The following is a 20,343-nucleotide window of genomic DNA, read 5'->3' on the forward strand; positions in this document are numbered from 1 at the left end:
CAAGATTAATGGTTTAATACGGTTTTATTTAACTGCATGTCATTTACTTATAGCACGGATATAATTAAGCATGAAATAGCATAATTATTTCAGAGCATGTTAATCAAATGTATATGCTTATGTCATGAGGGAAAGTAGTATAATGGACAAGGCGTATCAACACTGACACCTTCATGCTTTCAGTTCAACAACAAACACCATGCACCTCTATGAGGGCTTTTCTATGACTCTGTTCTTAAGTTTAACGTATAAATAAGTTGTTCTCTCACATGCTAAAGTTTCAACAGTAATAATAACGACAAGAACTGCTAATGTTGGTTGTTTATCATCATTAGCAACAGGATCCTGTTATTCCTTTTATCATAGTTATACATTTTAAGCATATGGTATTTCTTTATGGCAATAATATCAGAATGAAATGTACATAGCGTGATTAATAACTACTTAAGCTACTTTGGTTTACTATGATCTTTCCATTTTTAGCGATAAGCAATATTCAAAACTGCCAATTTATTAAAAAACATTACTGGTGAAATATTTGATTTTTTTTTTTGTTTTTTTTTTTTTTTTTTATAAATAATTTGGTCTCTAATCTGTTATAGGTTTGAATTTCCACCCTGTGTTTAATTTAACTAAAAATCCAGTTCCTTATGGCATCATCCTCCAGAAAGTGATTAATTTAACTTTGGTTGGAAAACAACTGTATATAGATAGACATCAGTAAATGTCATCCATGGATTAAATAAATATTTATGTTTTTACATTGGATGGTATGCTGACATGCACATGTCCGTAAGTAATAGCTTTTTCCATTAAGTTCGGTTCTTTCCTGTTTGGCATCTTGCCATTGTCTAAATAGTAACTAAATTTTCTGAAGAAATTACATGTTTGCATAAAAAAATCTAATAAAGGCTTTGTTGTATAGGCTACCTTAACAAACAGTTAAAAACTTAATGCAACAGGTATTCAGCTTTGCTGTGATGCTGGGTTTACGGTGACATGATCTCTTCCAGGGACAGCTGCTCTAGTTCTCGGTGTGAGTGATTTATGGTCAGCCATGCAGCAGGAGGATGTCCACACAGCTGCTCATGCGGTCCAAGCGTGATCAGCACTGGACACCCCAATAGCTCCTCCTATTCAAGACTCTTTTGCAGGCATGTCACATGACTTTCTGAAGTAGTCCTGTTTTTCTTACTAGAAGAATATAGGTCAAAGTGGAATAATGGCATGCAGGGGTTTTCTATAACCTCAAAAAGATGGAACTTTGCAGAGATTGTTATTATTGAAATAATCAGAACACATAAAGGCAAAAAGAACATTTTACAGATTTACAGACAGTAGAGTGTACTTCAATAAAGTGCATTTAAGAACAGTAGCATCCATGTGCAAGCTTGTCTCTTATGCAATGAATCTCCACTGGTATTTGTGAGGGCTGGAAAATATGTGTAGCAGCGCATAAGCGTCCCGACCTTTCCTTCATCCCAGTGTCTTTCTCAAATGGTCAGGAAAGCATATGGGTGTTCCTCAGGGTGGGACCTTCGACTCCTTAGCGAATAGTTTGTCAGTCCTCGAGCCTGAAGCAAAGGAGGGGTTTGATATAAAGCTGTCTCATCTGTGTTTGGACATGCATTATGATTCCAGGCTTTCCCTTCTTCACAAGATTTAAAAACATTTCTGGAACATTTACACTGCCATTGGACTTTAAGGAGTTTTACACATGACAGACAGCCTACAAAAAGGCAAGGTCTACTTAAAGATAAAATCAAGACATATTGCATGGACTTTAAAACAACATTTCTAATCATAGGAATATAAACAGCAGCATTATTGTTTTTATATTTGAAGAAATGTAAAACAAAACTTTAAGCAGACTTCTTACACTTCTCTGTGTGTCTGTATATATATATATATATATATATATATTTAAACTGATTTAGATATATCTAATATGTTGGCTTGATACTAACCGAACAGGTCTCATTTATGGGTTGTTTTTCATAAATGTACTTTGTAGCTTGTTTCTGTGTTTTGTTTTTTACTGTGGATGAAGTTTAGCAGGGAAATATTCACAACTGTGATGACTGTTTTCCTCTTCTTCTTTGATTCTCTTTATCTTTGGCAAGCTTTCTATCTCTTCTGCTTCTATTCTTATGTCTCTTTTTTTTCTGTCTAATACACCCGCCCACCATATACATCAATTCACAAAGAAACTCTTCTGTATTTTTGTCTTTGAAAAACGCCTGGAGGAGTGATATGGATCTGTTTAAAAGAATGACACCCTTGTCCATTAGCTTTTCTGTTTTCTGTTGTATCTGTATTCAATTCCAGACGTCTCTGTTCACATACTAACCTTTCAAACGGGATCAAACGACAAGTTTTTCCTTCAATCCCTTGCTGTTTCACTCTTTAACAACATCAGAGTCTGCTGATGAAGCATAGTTCTCCCTGCTGTTATGCCATTGCAGATTAAACCTCCTTTACACAAAGGCTTTTGTGTTCAAGATCAATTTCGTGTTTCGTGGGGGATTAGTGATCATGAACAGTCTTGCGCTTAAAGGAGCCTTAACAAAAAAGCCTGTAATGTTTCTAAGAAAAGAAAGAGTAATGCAGGAGACTGCAGAGCTGTTGAGAATCATTGTATTCTGCATCAAAACAAGAGGACCAATATAGAGATCAAACTATGCACTTCTGGCTGGCTATATAGAGCAAAGTTCACTTCCATAATTAGCACCAGCCAGCTATGATCGCACATAGCTATGAAGCTATATATATGAGTGTTAGTGTGGAGGAAGTGGTTTTATTTTTAGAGATGGAACAATATTTTGGTAGAGATCCTCTAACGCACCCTTAAGATTCAGAATGTGACAGAGATATGTCAGTCTAACAGTATTGCTGAATCAACAGACACCATTACAGTTTCCATTAAAACCAGTACAATTCCCAGTATAACCAGTAAAACCATTACAAATCCTGTGATGGTTTCTGTTGTTTTTTTGGAATTATGCCAAGTAACACAACGATGACCTCATTATTAGCCCTGGTGAATTCCCACCAAGCACACAACAAACTAACAAAACAACCGTTTACACTCTTTCTGCAACTTATACTGATATCCTAGTACTGTACATGGTGACAAGTGACCGTCTATGTGTATGTCGCTGAATTATTCACTCGACCGATTCATTCAGGAATGATACAAGTGACTCCCTTCATGAGTGAGTCATTGAATTATTCACTCAACTGGTTTGTTTGAAAAACTGACTCATTCAGAAATGATTACTAGAGCCGAATCAGTCGTATTTAGAAAGACATAAAAGACACTCGACTAGAACGTTTCATCTTTGTCTTTATGCTATTTCATTGTCACTATTAAAATAATAGTTTAAACTTCTAATTCCCTCTCTTCCCTACTCTTTTGACTGTGCTAGCAAAAACTGAAGTCTACTTTGGGCTTTTTATTACTGGCTTCCGTGACCCTACGGAGGACAAGCATATTGTGTTTACAATTTGAGCAAAACTGGGACAAAAGTCCTTTCTTTGACTTTTGACACACACGTGATTCATCTATAATCAACATGTTTTTTTTTGTTTTTGTTTTTTTTGTGGAGTCAACAAGTTTTTAAAGCATGATAAGAGTTTGTGTTTGTGGCTCATTCAGCACTGACCTTAACTCCTCCTTCTTTGCTGTATGTTTCCAGGTTCCAAAGAACACCCCACTTTCCAAGCATTTGGTTCTGTCATATTTAAAGGTAAAAGCTGACCATGACCACCGTAAATGCCCCCGTCTGTCTCCTTGCTCGGAATGAGTTTTATCGGAGTAAGTGCAGCACTATTTTTAGCTCTCCTCTGTTTAACCAGCTACAGGACACGTGTTATTCTGACTATCTGCTAAAGCTCTGTTTGTGTCTCTTGAATGAACTTTTACCTGAATGTGCAGAACAAATTGTTTCAGTTTTAGCCGTATCAACCAATGTAGTGATTGACTAATTTGTTGACCTAATAAAAATATAAGTCCCATTTCCAGAAATACACCTAATCTGATTGCTTATACCATACTGAGTACTAAAAACATGTAAAGAAATGCCAAATATATTTACTGTAAATAACTAAAAATGTTTCATATTACATTTAAAAGATCCCGTTATCTTGACTAAAGTTACAGAAGCGATTACACATTATGTATTTATTTATTTTTAAACACAACGCATGCCTAAGAGGATTTTCTCCGAGGGGCTTTGGTCAATTTAAGCTGTTTCTGTGTGTGATTGTTTTTGTTTGCAGGCATCTGCCCGACAGACAAAATGAAGGCAGTCAGCAGTCTTTCTGATAACTTAATGGAACCAAAGCAAAGACAAGTGACTGTCTGGGTGACCAAATCCAAGCACAACGGTATAGTATGAGTTAAACTGAGATCTGCCAATCTATACAGGTGTACATTTAGCCCTATTGACAACAAAACCATGAATTTCTGTCTAAATACAGGTTTAGGGCCTAAGAGTGATGGCTGGACAGTAAATGTGGTTTTAAAGAGTCCAGCATCCAGCGGAAGCTCTTCCAATCGACAAAGTCCTGCTGATCGTGTGGTGAAGTAGACAGAATAACATACAGAGCTCTGGAAAAAAAAAAAAACATGAATGTGCTTCTTATAAGTGCTGCTCCAATCATTATTCTATTCTTTTTCTTTCCTTTTTTTTTCATGCTAGAGAATAATCCTTTTTAGTTTATACGCTATTGTTCAGACTCTTGGATTTATTAAGTCTCTTAAGCAATTTAAAAGAAGTGTATTCTATTTGAATAGAATTTCAAGTGTAAATTGTGATGCAAAGCTGAATGTTCAGCATCATTACTCCAGTCATTAGTGTCACATGATCTTCAGAAATCATTTTAATCAATTTTTGCTGATTTGCTGCTCAAGAAACATTTATTATCCCTGTTGAAAACACTTGTGCTGCTTAATATTTTTGTGGACACAAGGAGCAGCATTTGTTTGAAAAGTAATTTGTTTTTTGTAACTTTACAAATCAGTCATTCATCCCTTTATGAAAAGTAATTCATTTAGAAAAATTATTCTATACAAGAAAATTGTTACTGACCCCAAAATTTTGAACAGTACTCTATAAATATCCATATAGCAATATGCTGCATTTATTTTGCCTTACATTAAGCGAGGCCTGTCCCCACACCAGTATGAGACAAAGTACTCCTAAAGGAGCAAATTGGAGAAATTGCAGCTAACAATATGTTGGCTTACTTTGCTGTTAAAATATCCAAACTTTAAAGAGAGCAATCGTTTATTTGCTTTTTTTCACGCACATCAGACGGACCAACCTAATCTGTAATATGTGTTTTGACATATAATACTATTAGATTTAATTGCCGAGGTTAACTTGGCATGGCACTGAAAGTTTTGAAAAGCTTTTGCCTTTCAAATACGTAGAAACATTTTCTATTGCCTGCGTAGCCAATATGGCAACAGATCAGTCATTTACAGATTTTGATATCTTTAAATTCTGTCAATAAAAAGTACATTTCTTTTCTTTTGGGATGCGTTGCTGCAATAAAGGGGAAGTGATGTCTGAAAAAGAACAGAGTCAGCATGCCACAAAGAGGCCTTTTCATGTATCTAGCCAACCATCAGAACTTAGTGACCTGGAAAATCCATGTACACACAGGAACAAAGCTGTACAACATCATCTAGCAAGCAATGACTCATATGGACTGTTTCCCATATTCACTGTTTCTGTGTTTGGAACAAGAGCACTTCAGACCTGTATTTATGCTTGCATCTGCTGTTCACCCTGTTCAAAGCTCAAAGTATTTATTTGAATTAAAAATACAATTCTTAAAAAAAACGATAATTGAAAACGGTTGCTTTCTTTGATTATCTCTGTATGAGGAGAACTGACATTTCACTCAAGAGCAGTTGTCATGACACTCTGTCTGCCTCAGTTACCATCCAAGAGTCCTGTTTGTCTCAATGCCAAAGTCCACTTTTAAACTGAGCTTCAGCATGCTTGTTATATAATCAAATCATTCTTTTTATGAAATAAATAAATGCCTTTCCTTCTCTACACACTTTGAACACAGACAAATTAGTACATGATGTTATACACAATTTTTCATAATAATGTCATACAGTACATCAACATATCTATGTGCAGATCAGCTGGAAATAGCATCTCTCTCATTGGCGCCAGTAACCTCATGGGCAGTGCACTTATATATAGCACCATTTTGTATGATATATTTGCTTTAAGGCAGCTCAAGTTCGAGTCCTGGTTCATGGACCTTTCCAGATTCAGTTTTTTTTTTAAACACAGCTTCTAATACTCTATTATACGTGAAGCTAATATGCATTATATGTATAGGGTCTTTTCTCTTGATTGTAAAGGGGAGATTGTGGTGTATGGTTTCTTTATAATACAGAAACAAAATATGATATAAATAAATAGATGTCAAATAGCAGTAGTGGGCTGTTTAAGACCATTTATTGTGTTGAAAAACACAGGATAAGACAACAACAAGTAACAAAAACAGGTCATCAGTGTTAGAGATGTGTAAAAATGTACAAATGTTTTTTTTTGCAAGTTTCAGCTCTTTCATTTATTACATGATATATATTTATAAAACAATGCATACAAAAAATGAAAAAAAAAAAGTGTTATATAATATATATACTAAAACAGCCCATATGGATGGGAAATTAAGAGGAAAAGAAAAGGGGAGCCGATTCCGTCCCCTAGCGTTGGTTTCCTGATCTGGTGTCCGATTCAGGAATGAGGAGAACTCCCCGCCTCCGACTTGCCTCCATCGCTACTTTCACTCGCTTGCCTCATCACCATCTCCCGAGCGATACATGTCACCTGCCCATTGGTCACACTCACCCCCCCTGACCTGCAGAGAGCCAGTCAGATGAAGGGATTTAGAATTTAAAAACTGCTGTCAAACTAAAACCCCTTGTCATGAAATCTAAAATTTGCAACTGCATCTGCAATTTAAAAGTGCATCAGCACTTGACAAGGTATTCGTGTTACATGCACCAACTCGGGTGAAACTCAATCCAGTGACTCACTTCTGCTGAGCCTCCTCAGTAAGAGTTCCCATCCCAGGCTGGTTCTGCTTCCCAAAGAAGAAACTGGACCACCAATGACCAGAATCCTGTTTGGGCAGACCTAAAGCACAGTTAAACAACAGGTCAGAACAAGCAAAGCACCACCAGTCCAATCTTCTAATGGATTTAATATACAATGATGTAGGCACTAACTGTTAAAGGGTCTCTAAACAAAGACATGTGGGCTGATGTATGCATGTAAGCAACAGTTCTGTTTGTAATTCACAAAAGTGATTTCCGCGACAGTTGATTACTCAGAAGCAATCAGACGGGTGTCCATTTCAACAGAGCTGTGATGTGTGTGCAAACTGTGCAAATTGCATAACGTGTAAATGTCTTAATGTCGTGTCAAAAGTGTTGCAATGAAGTATTGATTGAGATGGGGGGGGGGGGTTGAAAAGACACGTGAAATGACACGTAACTCACCTGGGTGATGTGGAATAACCTCCCCACTGTACTCTGAACTGCCACATGAGCTGCTACTGGACGTAGAGCCAATGCGCCCTGAAAAGGGAGTCTTATAAGGCAAATTCTCTTTATGACATGGTTGCAATTAACTATAACTGCAAAGCACTCTCAAAGGCAACTTACTTCTGTAGTAGTCGTGAGTAGCAACAAGGGAACCACTAGATGGGATGGCTGCCATTTTACAGACTCGTGTCAATAGTGACTTAGATGGAAACCCTGTGAAGAAATTAAGACATTAATTTAATGTGAATAAAACAAACTAGATCGTAAGTTCTCATCTTAACCCTGAAAATGGATTTTAATGAATCCAGACAGACTCGGGGAAGTCATTTAAAAGCTTTTATCTCTCAAATGTGGTTTGAAACATTGTGCTGTATACACATTTGTCTTGTAATTGCAATTGTCTTGTATATTTTCATTCTCATTATTACACAGTTTAGTGCCAAACCTCAAGCCTAACCAAACTGACGTTTATGCGGCATGGGACATTCATTAAACAAGCTTCATTCTGCAGTTTTTCAGAAGGCTTCACGAGGAAGTTAACCTTACAGTGATCCAATGGGAATTACAACAGTTGAGATCACAAAGGAAACATTTTTGTCTCAACCGTGAGAATACACCCCATTATAGCAAAATACACAACACTTATAGTGTTAAGAGTAGATATAACGTTACCCTCTTTAAATTCTCTGACCCAAACAATGACCAGCCTTTAAAATATGAAGCGCAGACCACCATCTCACCTTCTTCTGCCGCTCTTGCAGATGTTATTAGAGCACCCTACTCAATTCAGTCGGAGGCTTCGGGGAGAAAACGCTAGGCGACGGGGCCCATTTGAAAAGGTTTGGATGGATAAGATCCTCCACGTCAGAAAATATCTACCGCAATGCTGTCTAACAAAAACAACTCGTTCGTCTGATTTATACAGAGAGATGACGTCGACGACTAGCAGTGGCGAGTGGGGGCGTGGCCTTCCTCTGCTCTATATAAAGCCCCCAGCGCGGAACCGGATCAAACCAGCAGAAGCAGGGCTGGAGCAGCTCGTGCTCTGTTCTCTGGAAACGGTCAGAAACTACAAAGACATTGGACTCACAATAAATTGTATCCATAATACCTCAAAAGGTTATCAATAAGTAAGCATACACAATTGAATCTAGAAATAGTTTAGAGAATTACCTTAATAATATCGGATATCGGCGAGGGGTTCGAATCCCGGTCAGGGAATTAATGCTTTTGTGGTATTTCTCCGTTTAACACTCATGAATTAAAGCAAAGAAAATGCTATTCACAGCTGTTCAGAATTCAACATTAAAAATGAATGTATAAGTGTAATATTCCGAATTAGTCGTTAATCAGAACACACACACACAGGGATGTCATCCCCTGGTTGAAAAAAATGACAAAAAAAGCCTCCCCTCAGTAAAACCACCATTCCCCCTTACCATCCATCCATGTATGAGTTTTTATGTTTTATATTTTTTTTGCAGAAGCAATGCACTTTTCTGAATATTAGTAGGCCTACACGCACGATTTTATACAACAGTGCATAGTAACAGTGTTTTGTTCCTTGAATTAAACTGCTTTTGATCGAAGGGTTGAAGTGTCCATTCAGATGGACACTTTCCCTACGTCCCGATGTGAATACTATCCAGCCTGTCTGCCCTAAATAGTATTGAAAAAAGACTAATATCACATATAATTTAAGGATGGATGTTATGCATATTGAGACGCAGGCTTGTTACGTTTCTAATTGAATCAGCCGTTTTGAATGAGTCATTTGATTTGAAAGATTCAATAAATAATTTAACAAAACAAGGGCTTGCTGCCAGCTACTGGTGGTTTTATTTCCATTAGTATATATCCATGACAGGCTTTAAAATAGCAAAAGTACCAAATAGCAGCAAAAGTTTCAGCACATTTAGCAAAATATTGTTTAATTATCAATATTGACCCAAATTCCTCCATTTCAGGCCCAAGAAAGGAAAAAAAAGCTGATACAAATATTTCATTTAATAAAGCAAATTCTAAATTAATAAAAACCTTTTTAAAATGTAGAAAAATTTTGTAATCATTATGTCAGGACCCTATCCACAGCTACCCCCCAAAAAAGAAAGACATTGACCACACCATTACCCCTGTTTTTATATATATATATATATATATATATATATATATATATATATATATATATATATATATAAATGAGGACTGGTGTTTGCTCTTTAGCCATAAAATAAAATTTTGGGAAAATGGATTAATAAATATAAACGATAAAGAACAAAAATAAATCAGATGAATAGCTTTATTTAATGTATTATAATTGTAAGTGTACTGCTTGTCACCGTTTTGAACTTGGGTCCGTAAAGAATACGACATAAAATTTAATTTAAACCATTTTTAATAAAATTTCTTACCATTAGCCGATTAATTTTGGTAACAAATCATCTGAAAAAAAAAAAAAATACATTACATAATAGTAATTAATATAAGAAAGCTATAAAGTCTTAATAGCTTCTTTTTATACCAGGAATACCAGGGCTGTCTGAAAGGCTGAGTGTGAATCAATCCTCTAGTCTGGAAAGCAGAGGTGCTCAAACGTTTTTCTATGAAGGGCCACATATCAAACTTGATTGAAGGCCTTGGATTAAAAGTAAATGTTACATTTTATCCAACTCTATAATATTTACATTTCTAGTCAAATTTAAATCTTTATTTCAATGCAACAACAAAACAGATGCTAAAACACAAAGATAAGTTGAGAAGATATCCTCCAAAGGCATGTTTGTGTAAAATGTGAAGTCTGCAGAAGCACATGGTCTCTTCAGTACGTGCTTTACTGCCACCTCCTGACATATTTATGTCACTAACATTATAAAAAATAAGATCAAACCAAACGCCATTTGAACGAATGCTTTATTGATATACAGACAGCTGACAAAAATAAACGAAGCATTACACCACTGTTGTTCTAAAAGAAAACGATCTGAAACTTTAAATCTGAATAGCTAGGCTGAGATCTCTAATTTAAAGCTATACTGTGCCTGTCACCTAAACAAAAAACAAACTCCCGAAAATGGCTACTCAAAATAATAATAAAAAAAGAAGTCCTTTCCCTCTCATGTTCACCATTTTTTCACCGTTTGCAGAACGACAGGTGTATCCACACAATTCTATGGCACCACGGGTGGATCCCAGTGGAAAATCACGTGATGCTGGCGTCTCATCATCTGCACCAGTGTGTCAAATGTATGTAATCCCTTGCATTTCACCCAATGAGGCATGTACTTGTGTGTAATATACTGAAACAAGGCCACCTAATGACACCCATATAAGTGAATGAAATATCAGAATAAAGGAAAAATAAAAGATTACACTTGCTAATAATGAAATATACGCCAATAACTTTCAGGTAAAAAATTACTGTGCTGCCATACAGACAACACTAGTGTTCATGTCTGTTGGGAAAAATCAACAAATGCCACTTACAAAAAGAAATTCGACTTACTTTCGACTGCACATGAAAATAACTGCGTGTTGTGATAATTTGTGTGTGTGTAACATTCGGACAACAAAAGGTCTATGGCATCTACTAACTGGCACACACAGCATGGCACAAAGCAAAGACAAGAGCGATTTCCAATGTCAACAGCATAAATAAAACATTCCCATCATTGAAAAGAAGAAGAAAACTGAATGAGCAAGAAAAAGCAAAGGTAAAAAAAAAAAAAAAAAAAAAAAAAGATAAAGCAAAAAACAACTTTCTGTAACATGTATTTTATTTTTATTTTTACCAGTAACAGACTAATAAAGCAGTAGAGAGTGCGAGTGTAAGGCCGACTGAGAAGGTCAGACATTCACCAGGTGTACAGCAAAGCATCGCTTCACATTGTACTGAGAGTAAAAAAACTACTCAACTGAATGCTCAGCAGCAAGTTTCTTTTCTTTATCGGTCTAAAATCCTCCCCCCTTGAGATTGAAATGTTTCTTCTTTGTGTATTTTGTACCCCTCTGCCGCCTGATGAATGCTGCTTGGCAGTTTTGTTTAAATATAGTTATTTGTATTCCTTTATAGTCATATATAGATAAAAGTTATGTAAAAACATTATGCAAAGCAGTGTAAAATAGTTTCTAATACAAAATGATTAATCATTTGTCTTCTTTTGTACAACCTGTGATGATTTCATGGCACAGAATCTGTACTACAGGTGTGTTTTCAGTGAGATGAGCAAGCACATGCTAGCAGTAGGTGGGGGGGCATCAAAGGAGACAGAGGAAGGAGGGATGAAAGAATTCAGAGAGAACTGGGAGAACGGAAGTGTGGGTGTAGTTAGGATTCACAGAGAATGAGATGAGCGTTTAATCTCAGAACGGAGCGTTGTCCTGCACCGGGTTTGACTCGTTCGGAGAGTGAGCACTTTCACCATTGGCTTTGCCTCCAACCACCTTGTACTGAGACACACAAACAGAAAACCAGTTAGAAACATGCAGGACACAGTGTTCCCAGGATAAAGGAAAAAAATGTGTCAAGTTCCGAGACATGCTCAACTACACACAACATTCACAAAAGTCTTTGTCAGTACTTTAAATATATGAATGTGTTTTAGAAAAAAATAATAGATCTGACAAAAATTAGCATCATGTCACTGACCCAGTTTCAAAAGTTTGCCTTACCTTGATGTTTTCAACTTTGTCCTCAAATGATTTGAAGGTTGGAGAGTTCCTATTTAATGAAACATGCATTAATCCCAGAATTCATAGCAGAAGAAACATTGAAATTAATTAGACATGAGCAAGTGGGCTCAGTAACGTAACTGGCAGATAACAGGTTAATCACCACAAGCATGCAAAGAAATACTTTTATCCAGCTGTATGAGAATATTCAATCCAGCAGTTTTGTATTATTTGTCTTGATTTAAAACGGTTTTATTTATTTTTTTCACACTAATGACTATCACATTTTAATGTCTAATGAATCAGAAACCATTAGAATTGAGGGGCAGTGGTTTACATTAGTACTTTACCTCATAGCTGGCATACTTATTGATTGGCGAATGGAGTAGTTGCTACTTTCGGAAGCATTAAAAGGAGAAAAAGTTGTGTGTATTAGCAAGCAAGCAGCACAGCATGTGAGAGATCAGCTGGGTTACACCACACACACAGAGTGCTAGATCTTTAACAATCACTTCTGTTCACACAGAAAATAGAGCTGGAATCATGCATAATCAAAATTAGCTGGGTTTTTCAGCATTAAAATCAACAGTACATTCAAATGATAATTAAATACATTTGTAAAAATTAAATGGGCTTGGTATTACAAACAGAGCTCTGTGTTAAGCATTCACTTTTTGATGACATTAATCAGTCTTACCCAAAGGAGTTAGAGAACGGAAGAGCTCTGTAGACCAAGCAAGGGCAGCGTTTAAAAAGAAAAAATACAAAAGCAATCGAGTTGGCCAAAGCAAGCAGGTAGAACAAATTATGAGAACGATTGTTCTGATTTTGAGGGAATATGGAGAACAAAAAACAATCAAACCATTACATGGGGGTGAATAAGATGGATAGATGTTAACGACACAAACAATGATGAAAGTGGATAATAATTTAGAGTTATTAAATGATTTGTTTAATGAACGAAAGATGACATTTGGATCGACAGAGCAGCGGATTTAATTCATAAAACATTACTAAAGTTTTTGATCTGTTGAATGAAGCTATTAGCTTCTCTTTATCACACACTAGAGACTGATCTATTGAGCAGCTAATGATTTAGATACTTATAACTAAGTCTCATGTCTTCTGCATGTCAGAACACTGAGTATCTACTACCAACAGGTCATATTTCAGCCTTTCATAAAACTCCTTCTCTTCTGCCTTCTGTTTGTGTTAGGAGTGGTGAGGGAAGTTAAATAAATGTGTGCAAATAATGGTAAGAACAGAGAGAGCCTATGCAGTGAGTAAGTGAATCAGGAGCCAGGAAAACAAGTTCATCTTATGAGGAGTAAAACAGCTGTTGCAGTTGAAGTGGCTCTGCTGACTGTGGCTGCACTGCATTGACACTCATTATGGATAATAATGGCTTCACAGTGATGATGAATGGCAGCAGGATGTGACACAAATGCAAAAGCGTGGATCAATAACCAAAGAGAGCAGGGACAGAGGAAACACAGGCATGAAGGCTTTGTTCACACTGTATGCAAATCCAATTCAGTTTCTAATCCAATCTTTTGTCTGCACTGTTATTTCATTAGACTTCAATGCACATGGATGTTGTTAGGATTGTAATTTCTTCCTTTTTTGGTATTCAGAATCAATGTATTTTGGGTGGATTCTTGTTACATGTCTAAACAAAGCCAAAGACAGAATGTGATGGAGATCCAATATAAGTCCATGAAATGCCATACACACACACACAAACCAGGAACCATGTGTTAGTCTTAATTCATATTACCCAAGAAAAACTAAATTAAATAAAAACATGCAAATTAAGATAAAAGATGCTAATCTAAGTGATTTGTGACTGGAATAAGACTACTAGAGAACCACAGGAAGCACAAGGGTGGGTACTTTGACTTGTGCCATACCTCATGTCACCCAGTTTCCTGCTGATGGCCGTGCCAACAGTGGAGAGGGCAGCTGAGGTCTTCTGTCCAGCCTGAGACAGTGTTTCCTGAGTCTTTTTATACCTGTTAGAGGCAGAACACAAAGAGAAAAGGATGTGGGGGAGAGAGAGAGCGAGAGCGAGAGAGGGAGAGAATACAAAAATCATGTGAAACTCTTCAGTATCCATGAACCTCTCTACTTCTCAGGAGTTACCACAACTTTCAGACGACAAAAACAGTCAGAACCCTTAAAGTCATCCAAGAAACATTAGTTGGTCATACACTACCATTCAAAGGTTTGGGGTAAGATTCTGTTTTTAAGAAACTGATACCTTTTTTTTCAGAAAGGACACATTACATTAATCAAAAGTGACAAATGTTATGGCAAAAAAAGTTACAAAGTGTTTCTATTTCAAATAAATGCTGCTCCGTTTTATTCATCAACGAATCCTGAAAAATATTTTAGCACATTTTCCATGAATATATATAGCAGCAAAAATGGTTTCAAATGTGTTCCATAGGACCATGATTTCTACATCAAACTGAAGAGACTGGATTTTGTAATAATATTACGGTTTTACTATATTTTTGATCAAATAAATGCAGCATTGGTAAGAATAAAAGAAAAAATCTTACAGATCTCAAACTTAAATGGTAATGCACATCTTACAGAGTAAGCACATTTGCAATTGCAATTCACACTACTTAGAAACGCTCTAGAAGGTTGTATTATCTAATAACCCAGCAACAAAATATCCATGAAGCATAGCAAGCCACCTTAAATCAATCTTTTAACCATCCATGACCTCAATGAGACCAGAAAACATCCTTTAAATCACAAAAAACTAACGTAAAGAATGAAGTAACTCACACTTCAGAGCTGGCAATGTCATCCAGAGTGGCAGAAGCTGAAAGATATCTACAGTACAAACGAACAGGGGAATACATTCAGATCTCCACTCTCTTAATCACAACGTGCTATAAACACACACACATACAACATTTCATTTCAAACATGATGATTATACAGTTATGTTGCCTCACAAACAAAACAAGCACTGCTAAACTGCACAACCAGAGAAAAACAGCAGCAGGTTATTTGACATCCTAACTCCTGCTGTTTAATTTGTGTGCTCAAAATGATGTGTGCGTATACTGGAGCTTTCGGTTACAAGCACAAAAAGTCACAAACTGCAAATCTTGAGCATTGCACACTACCTTGGCTACTGGGAAACAAGCAGCATGTTTGCAAAGAGGATATTGCAAAGTGGATCCTGATGTAATATTCATGACTACAGCAAGTGCACAAATGAATGCAGAATAGACTCAGGAAGCATTCATTGGCATTTACTGCTACAGACGTGGCATTCATTCATCTGACCATGACAAGACTTTCCTTACGCAAACACTGCTCTCTGCGCAGACGTCTCTGTCTGAATGTGATTCAAACTGTGTGTGTAAAGAGAGAAGTGAGAGATCTCTCACACACTCGTGATAACGTAGCCTGTCTGACAGGTTCAGCTAAACCTCAAATTACATCAGGACCGCCACTAAAAGTCATGAGACCTGTGGAAAACTACAGAGCCCCGCACATGTACTAAAACGTGCACACAATTACTATAGAGTTCCCTTGATTTACTATTGCGTTCACTCGATTTATAAATTGTGCGCACGATTTACTAATTCGTTCCCTCAATGTACTAAAACATGCACACGATTACTATTGCGTCCGCCCGATTTGCTAAATCGTGCGCACAATTTATAAATCGATATGAATGCAATAGTAAATTGAGGGAACGCTATAGTAATAGTGTGCACATTTTAGTACATTGAGGGAACGAATTAGTAAATCGTGCACACAATTTATAAATCGAGTGAAGGCAATAGTAATTGTGTGCACGTTTTAGTACATTGAGGGAACGAATTAGTAAATCGTGCACACAATTTATAAATCGAGTGAACGCAATAGTAAATCGAGGGAACGCTATAATAATCATGTGCACGTTTTAGTAAATTGTGCACACAATTTATAAACCAAGTGAACACAATAGTAATTGTGTGCACGTTTTAGTACATTGAGGGATCGAATTAGTAAATCATGCACACAATTTATAAATCGAGTGAACCCAATAGTAAATCCAGGGAATGCTATAGTAATCGTGTGCACGTTTTAGTACATTGAGGGAACGAATTAGTAAATCGTGCAGGGCTCCGTAGAAATCCATAGAGGACCTTAGTCTAATTTCCAGAGTATCCCTCTCATGACAGCCCTTAATGTTGTGTAAAAGTAAACAGTACCATTCAAAAGTTTGAGGTCAGTACAATCTTTTTTTTTAGGATATTTATTAAGCAAGGACACATTAAATTGTTTAAAGGGAGACTTCTATTCAAACAATCCTGAAAATACATGAAAACAGAAATATTAAGCAGCATAGCTGCGTTTAATATTGATAATAGTCAAGCATATTAGAATGATTTCTGAAAGATTATGTGACTCAAAAGACTGGAGTAATTATGCTGAAAATTCAGCTTGGTTTTCACATAAATTACATTTTAAAGTATATTCATATGGAAAACAGTTATTTTAACTGTAATAATATTTCACAATATTACTCTTTTTAAATCGCCCTTGTTCACATAAATGCAGCCTTGTCGGTCTCAGGTAGCATATTTCAAAAACATTTAAAAAAAAATTGTATATCAACCCCAATCTTCTATTGAACTTTTGAACAGTAGTGTATATACAGTATAGAGATTAATTAATGTAGCGATTAATTATTTGAAGACATAAAGCACTGCTATAGAGACAAATAATTTCAACAAGCAAGGATGTGAGGTCAGAACGCAGCAGAACTTCTAAAGCAGCGAACAACTGGAGGATCCTGAGCATTTCAGAGACGGAATAATATTCATAGGTGGACAAAGAGACTGTGAAGAAAAAAAAAAAAAGAAGAGTCAAAAATATGTGAGACATGATTCAGTGTTTCAGACGCCCACTTCAACTACAAAAGCAAAAATAACTCTGGTATTTTTAAAAGTTTCAGTTAGTCGAGTGGAGCATTTATGGGGCTGATAAATATGTACTTTGTACAGCGTGATACAAGAGATCAGATCATAGCATCTCTGTTTGAGAGACATTTGTGTTGGGCTGTATTTGACATGCATGGTTTTATTTAACCCATTAAGGGCTGGAGCATTTGAACACCTGAATCTAGTTGATGCATTGAATCCATTGATTTGTGAACACCAGTGCAGAAAAACCCTTAAGGCAGCAGTTAGGCCTATATCGTCTCCTAAAACACACTGGCTTCAGGTGTTCAAATGCTCAATTCTCACAGACAGGTTGAGAGTAGGTGAGAGGAGTTCATGCATTCACTGCAAATATGTGTCCCGATGCGGTCAAACACTCACATAATACACCTTGCAACCTTCTCATTCCACTGGCCCAGCTTCTCTGACATCACCACATAGCTAAAAAACACAGGCGTTGTTATGTGCTGCCTGCAGCGGAGCTCAACGGCACAGCACTAAAGCAAAATATGGTGTTACTGATAACTACCTCTGACTGAATACAAACCAATAACCTCCATGGTTTGAAGTACTGGCAGACTGAAATACTGGCTAGACAAATTATTCTGCTGATATTTGCCCATTTTGGGTTACCAGTGGCTAATCTGTATATATTTGAATAGATACTGTGCAAAATAAATGCTTACTTTGGTGTATGCATTTTATGGACAATGAACAGGCTGATATAACAGGCACTTTATCCTAAACTACCCACAGGGTGATTACGCTATAACAAAAATGAAATCACATGTTTTGGTAGGCTAACATTAGACTACCAAAATAGTAGTCAAATTGCACATCAAGGTAGTCTTGGCCCACACAACCTGAGGCTATTAAGGGCCCAAGGTACTGACCAGGACCATCACCTCAGTAATGTCCTGTAAAATACTACACATACCCATAAAACCACCAAAGTTTTTTCAACCTACAGGATCAAAAACAGCAAACATCTGTTGTTTGTCTAAGATCTTGAGAGTCACACTCAAACCGATGACCATGAGCTCCAGCTTGGAACACAATAAATGGTGGTGATTCATTTCTGAGTCGACTACAATCCTCCTACAGAGCACTTTGAAACCGGACAGCCATTTTTCAACTGATAAAATAATTACACTGAAGGACTTTCAGCTGACGGCATATAATATACACAGAAAACAATGGTCATCTCCTCCGTCTGAACAGGCACTCAAGAGCTTTTACTAATGCTTTCAGTTGATAATGTACAATCCTGCAGAAAATGCAACTGGACACCTACGACTCTTTATTTTTAGGCTGATTTCCAGCAGCATAAAGCGAGAGGAATGTGTGTGTGCTGGAAGAGAACGCATTGAAGCTGGATTAGTTAGATTAGCTTCAGGTCTTCCATGAATTCCTCCACTGACAGAACCAGCTACCAGCTTGCATATGCCATCACGCAGAGTCGTTACCCATTTGCCACCGCAGGGTCTGTGAAAGAGGTTTAGGTTTCGACTCTGCATATGGCAACCCAGAAGAATGTATCTGTTACCTCCGGGGTTTGAGTAAGCAGGACATGTAGAAGCAATGCATTCTTACGCGTTTGAGGTCTGGACGTCCTGCCAGCTTTTGGTGATGTTCTGTTTGAACTCAGTCAGGGGGCTCAGGCCCAGTTTACGCTTCAGCTCCGACGCGTGGTGCTCTTTAGCCGACAGCACCTGCCGCAAGGTTTGGATCTCCTCCTCAACCTAACAGGGTGTCACAGTTTGTTCAAAGACGTAAACAATTAATTACTTCTATTTATAATGAATCACTTTGAATTAAAAGCCCTAATCTTGAGATATACTGGAGAAGATGAGCACATCATCAAACTCCTGGTCACGAAGTGGCTGTTGGCGTTTACCTTGGTGAGCTCCAGTCTCAGTTCCTCGGCCTCCTCCTCTGTCAGACCCGGAGGAAGAGTGCCTGGACTCACAGCGGCCGCCCCCGTCTCTTCAGGCATGTCTGAGAGAGAGTCAGAGCCCAGGCCTTTATGTGGAGAGTTCAGATTGATGTCTGTGGGATTGAAAGAGAATGACATATGTTAAAGATGAAGTGCATAATATATGTTACACAAAACAATAGTAAAATAAATTTATCCTGTCAGCATGAACCTATAATCACTCTTCACACAAGCATTTGATCTAACTCACATTCAGACGCAAAGGCATAAACAGCATAAGTTTCAGTACCATAAAAGTGAGTGAAAACACATTTATATTACTACATTTACCATATGGTGGATTGTTCATCTATTATGGTTTATCTTTTTTTTCAGCCGTTCAATAAACACGTGTGCACAGTTCAAATGTTTGATCAAACAGTCAATTTAGGTCAGTCTATTAAAGAGATGTCGCGTGGGTCTGAGCTATAATAATAAACTGAACATAAACTGTCAATTTAAATAGCATCACATAATATGGCACAACAGATAACGGAGTGGTGTTGTCTTTACTAATATTTTAATAATAATATCCCAAATCCAAGCTGAAAATCGCCACACTACAAGCGCACACGTCAAACAACAGAGAAACGGAACCATAATTTCGCTTAATCATCTGTGATTTCATGATTGTAACGTCTCGATGTGTTTTTGTTATGCATTAGTAACCTGATCGCCTGCCCTGCCCTGATCTCCCCTTCAACAGGACACATTCACAACGCTGGGATCCAGAGATAAGACTACAGCTAACGTTACTCTACATTACGCCATAAACGCATAAGCGGTTGTATCAATCTAATGTTTGTGTTTGTGTTGAACTGCTTTGTTTTCGTTTACCTTGATTGGCGGAATCCATATCGTAGGTTGAGATCTTAAAAACGCTGTCTCGACAGTTACGCAATTCAGAGGGAAAAATCTCTGGGAGGCGTAAATACGTGTCTTTCCTCTATTACCAAAACATTCAAAAGCGCTTGACAAGTCAACACAGGATCCCAGGCGAGTCGACCAGCCAACTCAGCTCAGCTTGAAGAGCTGCCCAAGTGCGCGTGCCTTCCGGCGCCCTGAGATGACGTCGTCCACTGCGTCCTGAGATCAACGAGAAAAACATGTTTGCCACAGACCGTTATTTCGTTTTAGGAAATTCTAGCAGACCAGTGCTT

General features: G+C 37.3%; 2 protein-coding genes and 2 long non-coding RNA genes across 11 annotated transcripts; 1 reads left to right on the forward strand and 3 right to left on the reverse strand.

The window, feature by feature from the left end:
• Positions 1–5: 5 nt before the first annotated feature.
• LOC128012129 (uncharacterized) lies at positions 6–3,798 on the reverse strand. The gene is made up of 2 exons (XR_008182708.1): positions 3,666–3,798; positions 6–1,574 (listed from the first exon to the last, which is right to left on the reverse strand). It is a non-coding gene; the product is annotated as an uncharacterized LOC128012129 (long non-coding RNA).
• Positions 3,699–5,865, forward strand: LOC128012128 (uncharacterized). The gene is made up of 3 exons (XR_008182707.1): positions 3,699–3,817; positions 4,282–4,389; positions 4,483–5,865. It is a non-coding gene; the product is annotated as an uncharacterized LOC128012128 (long non-coding RNA).
• Positions 5,866–6,469: 604 nt separating this feature from the next.
• LOC128012127 (pancreatic progenitor cell differentiation and proliferation factor B) lies at positions 6,470–8,534 on the reverse strand. Its single transcript, XM_052595130.1, has 5 exons — positions 8,323–8,534; positions 7,703–7,795; positions 7,538–7,615; positions 7,073–7,172; positions 6,470–6,894 (listed from the first exon to the last, which is right to left on the reverse strand). The coding sequence occupies exons 2-5, from the start codon at positions 7,755–7,757 to the stop codon at positions 6,771–6,773; spliced, it is 357 nt and encodes a 118-aa protein (XP_052451090.1). The 5' UTR covers positions 7,758–7,795; positions 8,323–8,534; the 3' UTR covers positions 6,470–6,770.
• Positions 8,535–10,475: 1,941 nt separating this feature from the next.
• Positions 10,476–20,262, reverse strand: LOC128011562 (tumor protein D54). 8 transcript variants are annotated; one of them, XM_052594097.1, is made up of 9 exons: positions 20,021–20,262; positions 19,106–19,257; positions 18,802–18,950; positions 15,050–15,097; positions 14,161–14,262; positions 12,948–12,974; positions 12,601–12,642; positions 12,251–12,299; positions 10,476–12,028 (listed from the first exon to the last, which is right to left on the reverse strand). In XM_052594097.1, the coding sequence occupies exons 1-9, from the start codon at positions 20,037–20,039 to the stop codon at positions 11,942–11,944; spliced, it is 675 nt and encodes a 224-aa protein (XP_052450057.1). In that variant the 5' UTR covers positions 20,040–20,262; the 3' UTR covers positions 10,476–11,941. The 8 variants fall into 8 exon arrangements, with proteins under 8 accessions (XP_052450057.1, XP_052450056.1, XP_052450059.1 ...); XM_052594096.1 differs by having other exon boundaries at positions 12,601–12,645; XM_052594099.1 differs by lacking the exon at positions 15,050–15,097 and having other exon boundaries at positions 12,601–12,645.
• Between the last annotated feature and the right edge of the window lie 81 nt (positions 20,263–20,343).

The sequence above is a fragment of the Carassius gibelio genome, chromosome B23, assembly GCF_023724105.1.
Source record: "Carassius gibelio isolate Cgi1373 ecotype wild population from Czech Republic chromosome B23, carGib1.2-hapl.c, whole genome shotgun sequence".
In the NCBI taxonomy this organism is placed as follows: domain Eukaryota; kingdom Metazoa; phylum Chordata; class Actinopteri; order Cypriniformes; family Cyprinidae; genus Carassius; species Carassius gibelio.